At 43.1% G+C, this 20698-nt stretch overlaps 1 protein-coding gene across 1 annotated transcript in view; it reads left to right on the top strand.

Moving 5' to 3' along the window:
- The first annotated feature begins 2124 nt into the window (after positions 1-2124).
- Positions 2125-20698, top strand: part of UBE2V1 (ubiquitin conjugating enzyme E2 V1) — a 36775-nt gene continuing 18201 nt past the window's right edge. The window contains exon 1 of the mRNA XM_080683159.1: positions 2125-2198. Coding sequence (XP_080539285.1) covers positions 2177-2198 — 22 coding nt within the window. The 5' untranslated portion in view covers positions 2125-2176. The remainder of the gene's footprint in view (positions 2199-20698) is intronic.

The following is a 20698-nucleotide window of genomic DNA, read 5'->3' as shown; positions in this document are numbered from 1 at the left end:
TCTCACATCCTGTTTTCACAACCACATAAGGCTTCTCAGAACATTTACAGTAATGGTGGAGCTATATCACCAGGGCCTGCAAACAAACCGTTTTCTCTACCTCCTCATCATTCAGACCTACTTCTCATCATACAAGTTCCCTTGAAATGTGACCACCTTAGGAGTCTGACCACCCTGCTGCCACTTCCCTGGTTTATTCTCTATCCCAGGGGTGGGCAAACTTTTTGACTCGAGGGCCACAATGGGTTCTTAAACTGGACCGGAGGGCCGGAACAAAAGCATGGATGGAGTTTTTGTGTGAACTAATATAAATTCAAAGTAAACATCATTACATAAAAGGGTACGGTCTTTTTTCTTTTTTATTTCAATAGTTTTATTCATTTCAAACATTTTAACAAGAAGAATGTAAACACTAATTATCATAATTTGAAACTTCAAAAAATGGAGGAATCATAGCACAATAACATACCTTATATTGAAGATGGCAAAGGCAAAATAAAATTGCCTAACAAAGGAAAGGTACAAAAGCCTTTCAAATTAAACTTAAATATAATAAAATAATTTAAAACTAAAACAAATAGAAAAGAACAAAATGTGTAAACAGTAAATTAAACATTTTCTTTAGTGCAACTTCCAAATTATGCCCGGGACGTAGATGTAGATGGCAATGTAGACTGGGTTGAAAGGTTTTTGGTCTTTAAAACATCAACTTCAGTGGGAACAGTGTTGTTGGTCTCCTTTTTAGCTAATGCTCTGATACTGTGCTCTCCAAGGGCGTGTCTCCCTACATCACCACGATAAGGTGTCTACGCATTCCCAGGTGATGTCGGGGGCGGGTCCGCGGTCATTACAAGGAGCCTCTGGAAGATTGAGAGGTTGTTCCTTCTACTGAATGGGCGGATTTATATCCGCCCACTCAGAAGAAGGAGCTGCCACTGTGTTTCCGTCGTTGCCATGTTAACACTGCTGCTGGTGAAGGAGCGGAGGGGAGAGCAAGAGAACCCTCGCTCTTTCTGCTCCGCGGGCCGGATAGAACAGCCGAACGGGCTGGATCCGGCCCATGGGCCGTAGTTTGCCCACGGCTGCTCTATCCTATCATAATTATGTTTTTTCCTATTTACTTTGTTTCCGTCTAGAACAGTGGTTCTCAACCTTTCTAATGCCGCGACCCTTTAATACAGTTCCTCATGTTGTGGTGACCCCCAACCATAAAATTATTTTCGTTGCTACTTCATAACTGTAATTTTGCTACTGTTATGAATCGTAATGTAAATATCTGTTTTCCGATGGTCTTAGGCTCTACAGCAGCGGTTCACAAGACCATCGAAAAACACAGATATTTACATTACGATTCATAACAGTAGCAAAATTACAGTTATGAAGTAGCAACGAAAATAATTTTATGGTTGGGGGTCACCACAACATGAGGAACTGTATTAAAGGGTTGCGGCATTAGAAAGGTTGAGAACCACTGGTGTAGAATTTAACCCCTTAAGAGCAGGGACTTGCTTCTTCAGGGATGTATATCCAACCCCTGCACCAAGAACTGTGGTAGATGCTTATTTAATTATTTGTTTGGATGAACAAATGAATGAATGAATGAATGAATGCTTTCTCTGCCACCTTAATGCCCTTAAATCATTTAGCTGCACACCCTGCAAGCCTCCTTTGGCGCGGGAACATCTACTTTGGAAGCAAGACGACCTGGCCTGGGTTCAAACTCTGACTCATTTACTAAACAGTTGAGTGTAGATAAATCGCTTAACCCCTCTCAGCTTCATTTTTCACATTAATCCCCACCTAGCTGAGATGTTATGAGGATGCAACCACATAGCAAAGTGCCCGGAGCGAAAATGAGTTTTTTACAGCTTTCGTTTCTTCTTTTTCTTTTACAATCGCGCCTTCCCAAACTGATCACCCTGCCTTTCTCACCGAGCACCTCAATACCTGCTTCGCACCCGAGCCCGGAGGGACTCGCAGGTTGCTGGGCCATCGCGCACGCATATTATGTCCTTTCTCTAAAACGGTGGGGGGGAAACTTCCCCGCGTTGGTCGCGTGGTCCGCAGAGCCGGCGTCAGCGGCGGCGGCTGCGCGTTCGCTCACGCTTGCGCAGAAGCGCTCGGGAACGGGTGGGGGGTGAAGAAGGGGCCGGCCTTCGAGCGACAGCGACGCAAGATGGCAGCCACCACGGGCTCGGGTGAGCAGGGGCGCCGGGCCCGGCCGGCTGAGGCACCGCGGGCTCGGGCCGGGGTTCAGGGGCTCGCAAAGGCCATTGCAGTGTGACCAGGCCCTCTGCGCTGAATCTGTCCGCCGGGCTCCGCAGCGGCGACCCGGCCGGCCTGAGTGGGGAGGAGGAGCAGGCGGCGGCCGGAAGCACGGGCGGGGGCCTGAGGGGCCTGTGGGCGGCGCGGTGAGGCCCAGAAGCTCCCCGGGGCGACGTGAGGGCCCCGCAGAGAGGAAGGGCCGGGCCCTGTGGCGCTGCTGCGGGGCCGGAGCGGACGAATGGGGAGCCCTGAGCCACTCCTGAGGAGCTGGGGCCGGCGGCTCTTTGGGGGAGATCGAGGGGTTCACTAGAGGAGGAGAGGCTCCCCAAAGCGGATGGAAGTCCTTTATTGAGTGCCGTGGGTCCGGGGAAAGGGGAGCCTTGGGATGTCCGTTTGGCTGGGTCTGGATGGGAAGGTCTGGATGGATGGGCGGAGGAAACGCGAACCTGAGGGGTAACTGAAAGGATCTCCCATTGGCCACGGGGACGGCTCCAGGGTTAGTTTCTGGGATGGGGTTAGCTGAGGAAATCTCTACTTTAATTAGAAAAGGGGAGCCTTGGGCTGGCTGCTCCTGCGGGGATTGAGGGCGATGAGTGAGGGGGGAGATCTCTCAGATTCCTGAGAGTGCTGGTTGGTGCGGCCGATAGGGAAAGGACTCCGTCATTGCCAGCCCCTGCTTGAGGACACGGATATTAGATTTTAGGAGGCAGGCTAGTGTTGGGAAGGACATACACATGGCACTCCGATGGGGACTAGCTGAAACTTGCTATATTGGGTGGAAAATAGGTGAATTGGGAGCCCCAGAGGCGTCTGGTTGGGGGGGGTGGAGGGGTCGACTGAGGGAGGCCTATACAGAGTGGGTAAGAGTGGGAAACGGCCAGGTTTCAGAGTTGTTTCTTTGAGAGAGAAAGCATCTCCTCCTTTAATTGGGTGAGGGAAGCATCCCCTAGAAGTGTCTGTTTCGTGGAGCCTGGCACCCCTTCCCACTCCTGTGGACATTGGTAGCGGACGTGTGGGTTCAGGTCAGAAGTTCCCCGCATGCGGGATGGCCATGGAGAGAGAGGGACCAATGAGATGGGGATTATTGGGTGACTGCTCGGAAAAGGAAGCTAGGCAACAGGGAGTGAGGGGGCTCCACCTTGGGGGAGGGGCGTTCCTCCAGTCCCTAGTAGGTTGAGAGAAGCAGCACTTATTTTGAGACTGGATTCCCTGCTCTACACACCTTATGTGGGCCTGAGAATAAAAATCCTAAAGGTCTGTTTCAGACCTAACATCCCACAGCTGGACATTAAGGGATGGACTCAGACTGGCCTTCCTGAGGAGGAGGGGTGAGGATTTGCTGGTGAAGCACCAGAGGGGCTGATAAGACAAGAGAATCAGATTCTTGGAAGTGCAGGATTTGGGGGTGACAGTGAAGTGTACCCTGAAGTGCCGGCCAGTGAAGTTGGCCAAGGAGGTCCTCCCAGGTAAAGGTGAGCTCTGATGGAGGAAGTAAACAGGTCTACTAGCCTGGGTACTGAAATCCTCTGGCTATTTCAGGCCACACAGCAGCAGCACTGTTAGAAGAGGGTTGATGACCTAAAATGCACAGGGTACCCTAGCTGGTTTGGCTCAGTGGATAGAGCGTTGGCCTTCGTACTGGAGGGTCCCAGGTTCAATTCTGGTCGAGGGCACATGTCTGGGTTGCAGGCTCGATCCCCAATGGGGGGTGTGCAGGAGGCAGCCAATCAATGATTCTCTCTCATCATTGGTGTTTCTGTCTCTCCCTCTCCCTTCCTCTCTGAAATCAATAAAAAATAATTTTTTAAAAAAAATGCATAGGGTGAGGGAAGTTCATCTTTCCAGGATGTTGTTCCTCTGGTAACCCACAGTGTCATCTTTGTCTGATTGTTGGGTGGGAAAGAAGGAAATGGATGTAGGAGGTCTGACTGAAGTGACCTACCACAAGTTACCATTTATACTTAAGTAGCAGGGTCTTCCGAGGAGACCATACAATCTTCGTAGATTTTGGTTTTAGTCGGAACAGTGCTGAGTCAATTCATTTACCAAGATACTGCCACATACACTGTCAAAAGAGAGAGGCTGAGTCAGGCCAGACTCCTGTGGAAAACTCACCAGAGTAACACCCCTGCCAAGGTTGGGGAGCCTCTCCTCCTCTAGTGAACCCCTTGATCTTCCAAGGTTGCTATGAACTGGGGCAAAGGGGGGTACCTGTAGCAGCCAGCATTATGGTGGTATTGCATCTCAGCCCTGTTGTCAGCCACTTGGGCTACCTGCAATTTTTAACAGCTACTTAATTCTAACTTCTTGATGCCCTGCCAGTGAAGAGTGGTTTGTAAATGCAATGGTGGTCAGATAAAGCAATGTCAGCTGCTGTCTAGAGGAATTACAGGAGCACTTGGCATGGTTTAGATCATCAGTCGCCAACCGGTGGTCCACGGACCACTGGTGGTCCGTGAGGTCTGAAAGGTTGGCGACTGCTGGGTTAGATAACATGGATAGAGGTGCCTTAAAGTGAGTTTCCCAGAACTCCTTTATCAGTTTATACAACAAACCTGCTATGTCCCATTGTGAATAGTGAACAAGATAGGCATAGCCTGTGTCCTTGAGGAGCTTCTAGTCTAGTCAGGGAGAAGGCCATTAAGGAGCAAATAATAAAGACAATTTCAGATAGCAATAAATACCAGGAAGGAGGTTGTATGATGTGATAAGGGTGTCTGGAGAGGTGATCAGGGAAGACTTCTCTGAGAGAAGGCATTTGAACTGAGATAGATGATGGCAGGAGCCAACCCTACAGCATGTGTCACAGGCAGGAGAAGGAGGAGACAGTGAGTGCAAAGGCACTGTGGCAGGACCAAGCTTGGCATGTTGAGATAAACAAATAAATAAATAAATGCCTTAGTGTACAAGGGAAGCTATTAAGGATGGTGAGTTGGAGAACTGTATCTCTGGATTTTATTCATTGTAAAGAGAACCAATTGAAAAAGTGCCTGGTATGCAGTAGGCATTCAGTAAATATTTGTTGAATGGATGAATGAGTAAAGAGTCTGAAAAAGAGGGATGGCAAGATCTGATCTGTGCCCCAATGAGAGGAGTGCAGAGTGCCAAGAGTGGAAGCAGAAAGATTTTAATTGGGTTAACTAAAATGAGTGTACTAACCTCTTTGCTTTCTGATCCTGAGAAGTCTTTGAGGTGTGGTCAGGGGCTCTGAGGCCTTCCTTAGTCAGGTTTAGAACAGGCCCCTCCATTAATCTGTTCCTGGTTGCCAGGAAACAGCTGTGAAACCTTTGAGTTCCTGTGAGGGCTGAACTTAGTTTTTTATGGTCACTGCTTTCACACTTGGCTACAACACCTTTCCACCTCCCTTGGTTTTGCAGGGTGTGATTTCTGCATAGATGCTAGAGGGTGGGATTGGGAAAAGCCCACTAGAATCCCTCCAAATGCCTGTGTTATGACAGGTGCCTTGTCCAGGATTGCAGGACCTTATACATTAGCTTTTGGCTGCCAGGTCCTTTTTCTCACCCAGTACCCCACAGGCTTCCCTGACAGATAACCAGAAACTGGATGCCAGAAGGGTAAGCCCTGGCTGGGCATGATTTTAAATTTGCATACATTGACATGGCCTCATACACCCACTCAACTTATGAAAATTTAACCATATGGGCAGTGGAGGTTAAGTAATCTTCCATTCCATTCAAGGGTGTTCCCCAGAGAGAGGTGGAGATGAAAACCTATAGGTTCTTAGTTGGTCTTGTTCCCGAGTGTCTCATTGTGTGAGCATTTTGTTGTGCCTGTTGTAGCTAAGTGCCTTTTGTACAACATGAGCCTTGCATTCAAGAGCGCTGCTTCGCATATTGCTCAGCTGAAGAAACAGCAATCTGTTGCAGCTGTGGAGGGGGAAACGCTTTGCTGGGCCAGTACAACCTATTGCTCTCCTTAGGGATTGCCAAGGTTAATTTTGATGATCATTATTTTCCCCTTCACAGTAACTTTAAAACCACCCTTTCCCTCCACCGCCACGTTTTCTTTCTTTCACCTGAAAGTTGCTCTACAGTAATTTGATAAAAGTGGAATACAAAATGTGAGGTCAGGAATCCTCTGTTTAATTTTGAAAAACCCCAATGAAGTACAGCACATTGGTGAAGTAAATATTTTAACACTTCTATATTTTGTATAGTGCTTTAGAGTTTTCCAAGCACTTTGATTTACCTGCTGTGTCATCTCATCCAACTCTCCGCAACCCAGTAAGCTAACCAAGGGAGGTTTGGGCCCCACAGTATTAACTGAGGGAGATTGGTGGCTGGCTGAGGGAGCAGTGTGATACTCAGACTAGAGCCTAGGAGTTTGACTTCAGTTCCCTCCCCACCCTGCTTCAGTACCTTAGGAAGGAAGCAGAAAGGCTTGGGTTTGGGCATATTCTCTTCCAAGGTTTTGGAATGGTTAAGCTTGGTGAACAGGGTTACAGCTTTAATGAGAAGCATCTGCCACCGGTAGCAGGAACCCTTTTTTAATCCCATTCTGAGTAATGTGAAGTTTATTTCTAAAGAAGCTTTTGATTATACCTTATACTCAATAATTTATACTCATTGGGCTTGGGACCCCCTCGTATCATGTACAAGGTAGGTTCTAGTTTTCATTTATATGCAAGCCCTTCAGACTTCTCTTTAAACTGCACTTCTAAGGCTTACTGTGTGCTAGATACTGAATTAAGTACATTATCTCATTTCTCAGAGCAAGCCTTTGAGGCAGGTAACTATTGTGAAGGTGAGGAAACTGAGCTCCAGAACCAGTGACTTGCAGAGCCAGGGTACAGAACCAGCACACATGCTCTTGGCTGTATTATCATTCTTCTAGTCCCCATTGCCTGTTCTTCAGCTAGGCATCTCAAGTTCCTTCAGCCATTGGCAGGCTTGTTGACATTTCTGCCTTGGCTGATTAGTTTTTCATGGATAGGTAGTAATGACTGTCACACAGGATTCTTTCCTCGTCCTCACATTCTCTCCATCACAAGCCCAGTAGGTGTGACCAGGCAACAGATGCCAAATCCTCCTCTTCTCCATCTCCATTATTGTCATTCTTGTCCAACCAGAACCATGTTTCATAGAATTTGCCTAGAAGACTGCAAAAGCCTCCTGTTTCCAGTCTTGCCCTTTTCCAGTACATTCTTCATAAGAAGGCAGAATGATACGTAAAACAGAAACTGCCACGCCCCTGCAGAAAGCTTTTCCCACTGCACTTAGAATAAAATCAATTTTTTCTCCAAGGCCCACAAGCCCTTCTGTGGTGGTGGTCGTGGTCGTGGTCGTGGTCTTGCCTGCTCCCTGACCTCACGTGATGTTACACACCTCTGCTTTTGCTCTTCTCCTTTCGGGAATGAATGTTCTGCCAGCATATCTTCACATGACTGACTGCTTCTTATTCTTCAGGTCTTAGTTTTTCAGAAAGGCCGTCTCTGACACCTCCTTCAATTGTCTTGGTCATTATCACATCTCTGTTCTGTTCTCTTTCTAAGTGCTTAACTTTATCTGAAGTTTCATTTGTTTTTCTTGAATATTTTCTGTGCCTTTCTACTAGGGTGAGATTCTGCCTTGTTCTCTGCTAGTCCCTGGCATTCAGCATTGTCCCTGACATATAGTAGGTCCTTCATAAATATTTAAGTTACAGTAAATTAATCCAGGTCTTACCTTGATATATAAACTTGACATATTTGAAGAAACAATATGTCTGATAGGGCAGAAGCAAATGTGGCTGTTCAGCCTATCAAAAAGGACAGCTCTTGTCTTGATTAGTTGGTATTTATAAAGCGACTTGAGCATAGAATTAACTCTGTCCTCTCCTTCCCTTCCTGTCCTGACGCTTCCCACATCTAATTCTTTGTCTCCATCCTATTAGAGAAAATCTCATCTTTGGCTTTGGTCTCCCTAGCAGCAAAAAAACCACAGGGTTTTGTCATCAGCCGATTGTTGTCACATTGTCTTGATTGTAAAGAATGATTGCCACTATTTCTTCCTCTTAGGTCAGTGGTTCTCAAACTAGTGTGCATCAGAATCAGCTGGAGAGAGTTGATCAGATTGCTGAACCCCACCCTCCGAGTTTCACATTTAATAATTCTGTGGTGTCGTATAGTGGTCTGGTGAGTGGCCTGAAATTTTGCATTTCTAGCAAGTTCCTAGGTGATGCTATAGAGAAGGAGAGAAAAAATATGCGTCTGGGCAGGCACTAACTAGGTAGCTAGACTGCACTTGCCAGTTACTCAGAAGTAAAAGTTAACTTCCCTAACTTTATATCTAACTTCAGGAACATTGAATCTATGTACACCTTCCAGGCCTCCTTATTTTCCAACCAGATTCCTAGCTCAATGCACTGTCTTTCCTGACTGGGCAACCAAACCAGTTTTAATTAGCAGCTTTCTTTTCAGGAGAAACCTCTGAGGCTCTGCCATTTTAAATCAAGACCCAGGCCAGGCCAAGGTTTTCCTGATATTGGTATGCTGTAATAGCTGCTGCTTTGTAATCATACTTTTCCTAAAAGATGTTTCAAAATCCTTTTTGTGCCAGAAATATTTTTTTTTCACTTGGTACTTATATATTTTTTAATTCTTTATTGTTTAAAATATTACATATGTCTCCTTTTTCCCCCATTGACCTCTCCCTGGCCCTTCCCATCCCCCAGGACATGCCCTCACCCTCCCCTGCTACTGTCTGTGTCCATGGGTTATGCTTATATGTATGCATACAAGTCCTTTGGTTGCTCTCTTACCTCCCTGTCCCTCCCCTGCCTTTCCTCTGAGGTTGGATGGTCTGTTCGGTGCTTCTATGTCTCTGGATCTATTTTTGTTCATCAGTTTATGTTGTTCATTGTACCAGAAATATTTTAATATGTTATGTGTTTCAGATTGCTGCATTAAATGTTTTACTATGACATGGTGTAAGACCCTATCAAATATTCATGCTTTTTCAACCTAGTTGTCATATTTTCTTTGTAATATCCTGCAGCTGCTGACTTTTCAGTTTATATTTAGCCAAGAGAATAACTGGCTGACTTTTAATACTGACACAGATCCAGGAAAAATCCTTCTTGAAAGAAGAATTCTGAAGTAACAGGAACAAATGTTTGCTTTTTAAAAAAATCTTGGATTACTGTATTATAGCACCTTGGTGAAGTTATCTTAACATTTTCATGGTTAACTTTTTTAATAGTTAAGATTGACAACAGTCCATGTTTTACATCCTGTGTATTGTCACTTGAAGCTATTTCTCCAGCTGCCTTTTAGGAGTCAGGTTCACACATTAATGTTAGGAATCTTAAAATTTAGGTTGATTCAATGGATTAAAGAGCTGTAGGAAGAAAAATAGGTTAGAGTTTTCTTGACGTTTCTGATGTGATAAGCTTCTGGGGGGGGGTTTGCATATGTGGATTTAATTTTTTAATATAGTCACTAAAATCTTTTATTAAAATTAATATATTATAATTTTGAGCTTATACTCTACATTTGGGATGAGATGAAGTCTTCACTTGTGATTGATATACTAGTACTCACAAGATCTACAGGATCTCTGAACTCCACTAATATTTGATTTATGTCCCTGGAGTACCTCTAAAATTCTAGACCTAGGATGTGGTCAGGCCATTTGGAGTAAAATGCTCTTACATGCAGTTTCTAAATGGTTTGGGATATCAGTAGCATACTAGCATATGTAGCCTATTAAACAAAGTTTATTTTATAGTGAAGAATCGTTTGTTTTACAGTTTGTTTCCCTAAAAGTCTCAAGCACACTTCAATAAAAAAATAAAACTGAAAACTAAAAAAATTACAGGAAAACTAGTTATCGAGTAATGGTTATCTCAAAATAGAAGACAGTATCAGAGTCCAACATTTTGTCCACAATTGACCATATTAGAGTTTACAGTAGGAACGGAAGAGATACTGTTTAATGAGGAAAACATTTATTGAGTACCATTATATGCCAGGCAGCATACCAGATTCTGGGGAGGCAGGACTGAGTGAGTCACAGCTCTAAGTTAAGAAGCTCAGAGAGTGAGTCAGACAATAAAAAAGAAAGAAAATAAAACTTAAAAGAAAGAGTACAGCATAGACATTAGGTAAAGGTATATGGGGGAGGGAGGGCTCTGAGAGGATCTCTGCAGACTGCCTGGCTTCTAACTTAAGATTTGTGTTTCTTTTTGAGATCATTAAATTCAAAATTTAATAAATAACTTTTCTCGGGCTATTTAAATTCCATACTAAGCCCCTCTGGTAATATTTATAATATTAGACTTCCTTTTAATAGTACTCTGAATGTTTCCCTACTGTATTTTTAGAAATAAAGAATTAGAATTTTTGTGATATTGATCATCATTCATTCTGAAATAATACCTCGAGCTAATACCCAGCATTTGAGTGCATACTCAGCAAAGCACTCTTCAAGTTGGAAAGTCAGCAGTATACAAAACAGATGAAGTTTTACCCTCATGGAGTTTATGTTCAGATGGGATAGACAATAAACTAATGTCAAGTGGTTATGATTACTGTGAAGAGAAATAAAGCAAGATAAGGTAATGGGAAGTTAGACCTCAGTGAGGATTAAGGGAGCCAGCCAACTATTTACAGCTCTGGGACAGAGAATTCTAGGGTGAGGGAACAGCAAGTGCAAAGGAAGAAAGTCACTTTGCTCATTCAGAAACTTAAGGATTGATGGTATGGCCGAAGGAGAGTGAGAACAAGGGGAAGGGTGGTGGGAAATGATGTTGGAGAAGCAGGTGCATCTCTGTAGGTGAGGTAAGGAGTTTGGATGTATGTTGTTTGCAAGGAGAAGCCAGTAGGGAGGGCTTTGAGTGGGGAGGGGGCTGATGGATCTAAGGGGAGTGATGTCCTACTTTTTTAAAGGCTCACTGTGGAGAATAGGCTATAGGTAGAGACCAGTTTGACTAAGAAATCAGGTAGGAAGCTGAGGACTACAGTGATCACAGTGGAGATTGTGAAAATGATCATATTTGGGATCTATTTGGAAATAGATTGGGTATGGGATGTAAAGGAAAGATTTCTTATTAATGACTCCAAGATTTTTGGCCAGAGCAATCTGGTAAATGTGCTGTATTTTTTAAATTGAGGAGTGGGTAGTTTTTAGAGTAGATTGAGGAGTGTAAGGGCTGTTTGGAAGTGTTTTGCGTTAGGCCTGTTAGGCATTTACTAGTAAATGGAAATGTCTAGCTGGCAGTTAGTTGAAAATATAAATTGAAGAGTCATCAGCTTCCTTGGTCTAGTTAAAATCACTTGGGTAGTAGAGGAGCAGAGGTCGATGGGCTGTGCTCTGAGGCCCAGCAGCCAGAGTTTGGAGGTCAAGGAGGTGAAGCCAGGCCCTCTGTGGCCAAGGGAAGAAAGACCTAAAGAAGGGAGTAATTAGGTGCTACTGAGAGCTCCAGGAACTTGGAGTGGGGACTGAGAATTTACTAGGATTTGGCTAGAGGGTGCTGCTTGGTGCCCCTGACAAGCAGTTTTGGTGAGTGACTGGATAGAAAAGCCTGATTGATTGGAGTAGGTGCAAGTAAGGTGAAGAATTGTAAACAAGGAGTTTAGACAGCCCTTTTGAGGTGTTTTGTTTTGTTTTGTTTTTTTGCTAAGAAAGAACAAAGAAATGAGATGGTAGCTAAAAGAGGATGTGGGGTCAAGTGAGGGTTTCTTTAATCTTATGATGGATAATTCAGTGCTGATAAAGGTGATTCAGGTATTACAGAAGGTGCTTTACAGGTTTTACTTCATTCATTCATCCTGTCACCTATAGAGGCAAAGAGTATTGAGATCCCTGTTTTGCTGAGGCTCAAGGTAACTTGGAGTCACACAGCTAGAAAGTTCTGGAGTGGGAACTTGAATCTAAGCCTGTGCTCTTAATTCTCTGCTAAGAGATTAAAGAAATTTACCTAAAGTATACTACATTCTGATTCTTATTTGTGAAAGATAACGTAGCCATTACCCTGACGAGTCTTTTTGAAATGGAGTGGTAGATCAAATATCTTATTTGTGATCATAAAAAAGTATCTAAATGTCATTTATATGAGTATATACATATGGAGAAGCCTGGGTTGACTTTGTTTAATTTTTGTATAAAAGACTCCATCTTTTATAAAATAGAGTGTGCATACCTTTTTATCCTTTACTCATTCACCCCCCCCCAATAAATATTTATCTGAAGCCTAAGGTGTGAAGACCAGTTGTTTTTATGTCACATTGTAAAAATGGCAACTACCAGGACAGTCATGCAAATTAATATGCCCTGCCTTAAATCTCTTAATATTCCTTCTGCTTTCTACCTATCTAGGCCTGTAAGAAGTTTGATAACATACGCTGTCACAGTATTTGCTCATGGGCCGTATAATTTGGTCTGGCTCTGCCAAGGCAACTGCAGAAAGGAGTTGAAGTTCAATAAATCTAGGAGCTTTTTAAATAGCAACGTAATTTTTAGGTTGATAATTTTGTATGGCCCTCCAACGATGTTATAAATATCTAAGTAACCCTTATCAGAACATAGGTTCCTCACCCCTGCTCTAAGCAATTGCCTCTGGCTTTAGAGACTGTTAGTAATAGCACTTCCCTAACGTGGCCTCTAAGCCTTCCAGCCCATCCTGAACATTACCCTGGAGATTTGCCTTATCTCTTGTCCTACTCAGAGCCTTTTGCAGCTCCCCACTAATTATCCTCAGGATAAAGTCCAGTCCCTCCTAGTAACATGAACCCACCTCTTTAGCTTTCATCAAATTCAAAGGGTTCTATGAGCGCCCCCTCCCCTCAAAAGTTAAGAAACATTGCCCTGTGATAGATTGTATTTCTCATATATTTTAATACTGTTTTATTTTGTTGAACTTGGTATGTTTATATCTTGCTTCCATAGTGAAACTTTATACTCTGATTAGGAGGCCAGTTTTTTGCTTTTGTCTTTTCTTTCATAGCCCCTATAAGGTCTAGCATGGTGTTAGGTAATTATTGCATTGAAAAAGGTGTGTGTATGCATATGTTACTGACAAATTTATGTAAAGGGAAAAAAAGCCTAGGTTAAAAAGCCTAGCAAACTTTTTTAAATGGCAGTCCTGAAATATGTGGGATTTTTTTACTTGTAAGTGTGAAGTGAGCCCAGACTTACATACATTAAACATGGTGAGCTCCCAAGTGGTCCCTTACCAAGTAGAGTTCAGTATACCAGCTAACCTGAATTAGCCACTTCTATTTAAATATCAGAAAAGACTAAATGAATTGCCTCATAATTTTAAAATATTTTATTCCTGATTTCTGCCTGGTGTTTATTCCCCAAACGTTTCTTCTAATGAATTTTGAATGAAAATAAAAATTTATGGCTTAGAAAAAAATGAATTAAAAAGTAAGTCTCCTTTAGCCCTATCCGGTTTGGCTCAGTGGATAGAGAGTTGGCTTGCAGATCAAAAGGTCCTGGGTTCAATTCCAGTCAAGGGCACATACCTCAGTTGCAGGTTTTTCCCTCGCCTGGACCCTGGCCTGGGTTCATGCAGGAGGAAACCAATCAGTGTGTTTCTCTTACATAGATATTTCTCTGTCTTTCCCTCTCTCTTCCACTCTCTCTAAAAAATCAATAGAAAAATATCCTTAGGTGAGGATTTTTTTTTTAAAAAAAAGTCTCCTTTAAATGATATCCAGTTTGTGGGCTTACATTCAAGATTTAGCTAAATAAAGGTTAATAAAGTTAGAGTACTTAACTGCCTGATGCCCAACTAGCACAACGTTTATCAATTTTTATTTATCGTTCTGATAAAAGAAAGAGTTTAAAATATCTGCTGAGCTAACCCTAGGATGTTGAGTGTCAAAGGGATTTTTGAGGACAATTAGGTGATCCCAGGGATGTTGCAAAGTGTTGAACCATAAACAGAATATGACCCATAGACATTTGGCCAAAGCAAAGGAGTGATTGTCCCCTTTGGACAGGATGTGTATTCTCCAGCTCACTTCAGTTCTTAAACCTGTTTGAGCCAGACGATAAATAAATTTGCAAAGTCATACCACTCTTCTCACTAATTTTATTTTGTTCTTTGGAAAATATAATTATTTCATAAGATATGTTATCTTAACATACAGTAGTTTATTGTGATTAATTTTAAATGAATTAAATACTTTTAAAAATCTCTTTTAATTTCTAATTCAATATATATCAATAGCTATAACCCACATCAACAAAGGCTCTTTGAAGTCCTCAGTAATTTTTAAAAGTATAAAGGGGTCTTGAGACCAAAAAAGTTTGAGAATTACTGTTCAAATGGAATAAATGCTTATTGTCATTAATCAGTATAAAGTACAATTATTCTGATATTTATATATATATTCCAACTCCTGCTTGGAATATTTTAAGAGTGCCTAATAGGTATTAGCCAATCCAAAGTTTTTCATTTATTAAACTACTAGAGGCCCAGTGTATGAAAATTCATGCACTGGACGGGGCGGGTCGGTCCCTCAGCCCGGCCTGCCCCCTTTCACAGTCCAAGAGCCCTCAGGGGCGGGAGACGGCCTGGCGATCAGGGGAAGGCGATGCCCCATCACACCTCTGCTGCTGCCACTGCCAGCAGCGCAAGCCTCGGCCAACCCTGGTTACCTGAGCCTTGGGCGGCTGGGCAGCCGCCATCCAAGGCTTGCCTGCGCCTCGGGCCGGCCCTGGGTGGCTGGGCTGAGGGGACTGGACACCACCATCTTGTGGCTGTGAGCACCGCCATCTTTGAGGGCGTGGCAGTCAATTAACATATTCCCTCCTTATTGTCTGTGAGCGCCGCCATCTTTGAGGGCAGGGCAATCAATTAGCATATTCCCTCTTCATTGGCTATGGGCGCTGCCATATTTGAGGGCGGGCAGTCAATTAGCATATTCCATCCTTATTGGCTTTGGGCACCGTCATCTTTGCAACGGTGTGAGGGTCAATTAGCATATTCCCTCTTTATTAGATAGGACTAGAGGCCCATTGCACGAAGATTCGTGCAATAGGCCTTCCTTCCTATGGCTGCCGGCACCGGTTTTCCTCTGGCACCCAGGACCTGGGCTGCAGCAGAGCCTTCAGTCTTTGCTCTGTGCCTGCGTATGCAAATTAACCCGCCAGTTTGTTGGGTTGATTTGCATACTCGCTCCTGATTGGCAGAGGTACGGTCGATTTGCATCTTCTCTTTTATTAATGTGGATTTCTGGTGCCTTCTTTATAATTAACTCAAATCAAATTATCCTATGATGTCAGTGCTGCTGTAATAAAAAGCTGACTTTGCCCTCTGTGGTGCTTAGTTACTGTTCCAAAGGCTACCTTAAAATAAGTTTGTTTAACTGACTCTCTGTTGTTGTTGTTCAATTGTGTATATGGACTTTGCACACTTTTTAAAAAGTATTTGAATAGCTAACCCCATGGGAATGTATGTTGGAAGTATAGGATTCATTACTGATATATTTTCTTTTTTTAAAAAATTTAATCTTTATTGTTCACATTATTACAATTGTCCCTCTTTTTTCCCCCCATAGCTCCCCTCCACCCAGTTTCCACCCCACCCTCTGGCCTTACCTCCCCCGCACTGTCCTCATCCATAGGTGTACAATTTTTGTCCAGTCTCTTCCCGCACCCCCCACACCCCTTTCCACCTGAGAATTGTCAGTCCGTCCCCTTCTATGCCCCTGATTCTATTATATTCACCAGTTTATTCTGTTCATCAGATTTTTTATTTATTTTTTATTTTTATTTTTAAATATATTTTATTGATTTCTTACAGAGAGGAAGGGAGAGAGATAGAGAGTTAGAAACATCGATGAGAGAGAAACGTCGATCAGCTGCCTCCTACACACCTCCTACTGGGGATGTGCCCACAACCAAGGTACGTGCCCTTGACCGGAATCGAACCTGGGACCTTTCAGTCCGCAGGCTGACGCTCTATCCACTGAGCCAGACTGGTTTCGGCAGATTTTTTATTTACTTGATTTTTAGAGTCACTTGCTGATAGACATATATTTGTTGTTCATAATTTTTATCTTTACCTTTTTCTTCTTCTTAAAGAATACCTTTCAGCATTTCATATAATACTGGTTTGGTGATGATGAACTCCTTTAGCTTTTTCTTATCTGTGAAGCTCTTTATCTGACCTTCATTTCTGAATGATAGCTTTGCTGGGTAGAGTAATCTTGGTTGTAGGCTCTTGCTATTCATCACTTTGAATATTTCTTGCCACTCCCATCTGGCCTGCATAGTTCCTGTTGAGAAATCAGCTGACAGTCGTATGGGTGCTCCCTTGTAGGTAATTAACTGTTTTTCTCTTGCTGCTTTAAATATTCTTTGTCTTTTGCTCTTGGCATTTTAATTATGATGTGTCTTGGTGTGGTCCTCTTTGGATTCCTTTTGTTTGGGGTTCTGTGCACTTCCTGGACTTGTAAGTCTATTTCTTTCACCAGGTGGGGGAAGTTTTCAGTCATTATTTCTTCAACTAGGTTTTCAGTATCTTGCTCTCTCTCTTCTTCTGGCACCCCCATAATTCAGATGTTGGTATGCTTGAGGTTGTCCCAGAGGCTCCTTACACTGTCTTCAAATTTTTGGATTCCTTTTTCTTTTTGCTTTTCCAGTTGAGTGTTTTTTGCTTCTTTGTATTTCAAATCTTTGACTTGATTCTTGTGGTCCTCTAGTCTGCTGTTAGGTCTCTGTATAATATTTTTTATTTCAGTCAGTGTATGCTTAATTTCTAGTTGGTCATTTTTCATATCCTCGAGGGTTTCACTGAATTTATCGGCCTTTTCTAGAAAATTCTTGAAAAACCTTATAACCATGGTTTTGAACTCTATATCCAGTCATTTGCATTCCTCCATTTCTTTCATTTGTGATCTGTTTCTTTGTCTCTGCATTTTCACTGCTTCCCTGAGTTGGTAGAGTAGCTTTGTATGGTAGGTGTCCTATAGGGCCCAGTGGCTCAGCCTCCCCAGTTACCTGAGGTGGACATTTTTGGTGCACCCCGTTGTGGACTGTGTGCACAGCCTTGTTGTAGGTAAGTCTTAATTGTTGTTGGTATCACTGGGAGGATTTGACCTCCAGGCCAATTGGCTGTGAGGATCAGCTGTGTCTACGCTGGGAGAACTTCTGTGCTGTAGACACCCTTATGAGACAAGACTTGAAAAATTGCAAAAGCCTCTGTGCTCAGCTTGGATGGGGCAGAGTCTCAGGGTGGAGCAGGCAGCCTTGGCTTCCCGTCAGCCCTGCCCTATGAGGCCCCTGGGTCTCAGTGTCCCTCGGTAATCGCTGCAAGCACCTCTGAGAGAAAACCGCCCTTGAGTTTCACCCGCTGCCAGACAGTCCAGTTTCTCCCCGAATGAGTCCGGATTCCCAGAAACTCGCCCGGAACTGGAGTTCAGCATAGTCGGGAGCCTCCATCTCCCTCCCACTTTAGAAAGCCAGCCCCGCACTCAGCCACCCGAGCATTCAGCAGTCAGTCTTCTCTGCGCATGCGCACCTCTGGACCTCTGCCTTCCGCAGCTCCCCTGAGTCTCAGTGTGCTTTCTCTTTTCCTGACAGTCCAGATTCCCCCCGAATGGGTCTGGGTTCCCAGAGTCTCGCCCGGGACTGGAGTTCAGCGCAGTCGTGAGCTTCCGTCTCCCCCCCACTTTAGAAAGCCAGCTGCGCACTCAGCTGCCCGTGTACTCAGCCATGCGCGCGTCTCCATACCTCAGCCTTTTGCAGCTCCTCTGAGTCTCAATGTGCTTTCCTCTTTCTTTCTGGTTGTAGAATTTCCACTCAGCCAGCTTTCCTGTGGTTCTGGATGGGTGTCTGTTTTGTCTTTTAGTTGTAGTTTTGATATTGTGCGAGGCAGCAGTTTAGGTGTTTACCTATGCCGCCATCTTGGTTTCTCTCCATTACTAATATATTTTCTCCTACTTCACAAGTAGGACTCAAACATCAGAAAAATATACCTTGAATTCATCACCTGTTTTGAAATTAATAACAATGAGCTTGTGATATCTGGTTGTTAGATGAAGAGATAACATTTCTAGCCACAGAATGTTCTTTGCCAAAGTTTATAAGAGGAATAGTCATACCAGAAGTAGATAATCCAGCCTGACTTAAAATTTTATCCGACACAAGAAAGCAGCACATTTATCTTGCCAAAAAAAGCAACTTCATTCAATGAAGGACTTAGCTATGCAAGTTATTGTACTTTGCCATTGTTCATTTGCCTTGAACAAGTTTGGTAATATTAAAAAATGCAGACACAGTTATTGGTCACTTAGGGAATACCGTTAAGTGAGATTCCCACTTTCAGAGATTCTGCGATCCATATTGCAATCAAGTGTCATACAACTGAAGCCCTGAAGAAGGTGAGGGAGCGTGACTGATGGATATCTGGGGGAAGGGTGTTTCAGGCAGAGGGAATAGCAAGTACAAAGGCCCAGAAGTAGGACCCTTGCCTACAGTGTGGTTGATGTGGGCCCTGAGTATATTGTTATTGTTTTGTTTTGCTATGCAAATAATAAGAGAGGTAAAAGAAGTCAGGAAATAAGAAAAGGGGAAAAAAATCACCCATAATCTTTGTACCCAGAGATAATCACTGTTGCTATCTTAGTCTGTTTCCTTTCCAATTTAAGTTTAAGATGTCACTTAGCATCTGGATTAGTTTGCTAGTGCTGCATAACAAAATACCAGACTGGGTGGCTTAAACAACAGAATTTATTTGCTCAAGGTCTGGAGCCTAGAAGTAAAAAAAATCAGTGTTAGCAGGTTTGGTTGCTTCTGAAGCCTCTCCCATTGGCTTTCAGATGGCTGCCTTCTCACTGTATCCTCATCACATGGTCTTTACTCCATGCAAAGGTGCATCCTTATTGTCTCTGTGTGTGTCTAAGTTTCTTCTTCTAAGGTCATCAGTTAAATTGGATTAGCACCCATCCTAATAGTCTCACTTTAACTTAATCTGTACTTTAAAAGCACTGTTTTGAAATATGGCTATTAGTTTCTGAGATGCTGGGAGTTAGGGCTTCAACATGAATTTAAGAGGACACAATTCAGTCCATTACACCATCTATGGTCAGGTATTCAGATATTTATCAGTCTTCCTATCAGTATGATTCTGTGCTCTTTGTTGACCATTTATTTGTATTAGTTTAGGTTTATAAATTAACCAATTAGTAATGCACAGTGATTTTTTCCCCCTAATCCAAATTAGTTAGGATTATTAAAGATTTATATTTAACTTGTTTTGAACAAAAGATGTATTCTCTGACTCTTTGCTTATAATGTCACAGACATCCTTCAGTTTTGTGTTTGCTGGAGGAGACTTAATGGCTGTTCTATGGATGAAAAATGGCAGTGTTTCTCAGACAAGCCATTCAAGTATGCTTTCAGGTTTTTGCTTACATTTATTTTTTTTAAATATATTTTTGTTGATTTCAGAGATGGGGAGAGAGATAGAAACATCAGTGGTGAGAGAGAATCATTGCTCGGCTGCCTGATGCACGCCCCCTACTGGGGATTGAGCCTGCAACCTGGGCATGTATCCTTGACCAGAATGGAACCTGGGACCCTTTAGTCTGCAGGCAGACACTCTATCCACTGAGCCAAACCAGCAAGGGCACTTATATTTATTTTAAAAGGAAAATTTTACCATCAGCATAAAGGAGAAATTAGAATAAATACATGACTGTAAAAGCAAGTTCATTCATGTGCACCTAAAATCATCTATGTGTTGCTCAAACCAAAAGCCTGGGAGCCATAGTTTACTCCTCTTTCTCTCATGTGTCATAGGCAATTTGACAACAAATCTTATCAGTTCAGATTTCTAAATATCTAGAATTGTGCTACTTCTCACCACCTTCATTGCCATTACCTGGTCCAAGCCAGTATTATCTTTTGCAGGATTCTTGGAATAGCCTCCTAGCTGTTTCTGCCCTAGCTCCCTTCACTGTGTTCTTCACACAGTAGTCAGAGGGATCCTGTTAAAACAAGTCAGATTCTGTTACTCTTTTGTTTAGAACTCCAGTGGCTTTTTTATGTCACTCAATAATAGTTGAAATCCCTAATTTTCTGCTGCAGCTAACTTGGTTGGCATGGTTGCTCTTCTTTGACGCTATGGGCAAGGTCCTCCTTCAGGGCTTTTGCACTTGCCTATTTCCTCTGCCTGGAAGACTCCCTCCCACTCCCCCTCCATAAGTCAGGCTCCCTCATTTTCAGGTCTGTAGTCATGACTCCTGATTGCAGTAAGACTTTCCTTGATCACCCTATTTAAAATTGTAACTCCTCCTTTCAATTTTTAATTTTTTTTTTAATATATTTTATTGATTTTTTACAGAGAGGAAGGGAGAGGGATAGAGAGTGAGAAACATCGATGAGAGAGAAACATCAATCAGCTGCCTCCTGCACACCCCGCATTGGGGATGTGCCCGCAACCAAGGTACATGCCCTTGACCAGAATCGAACCCGGG

This window comes from Plecotus auritus (genome assembly GCF_963455305.1).
Source record: "Plecotus auritus genome assembly, chromosome: 8".
NCBI classification, from domain to species: Eukaryota; Metazoa; Chordata; class Mammalia; order Chiroptera; family Vespertilionidae; genus Plecotus; species Plecotus auritus.
This window is presented reverse-complemented; position numbering and strand designations above follow the sequence as displayed.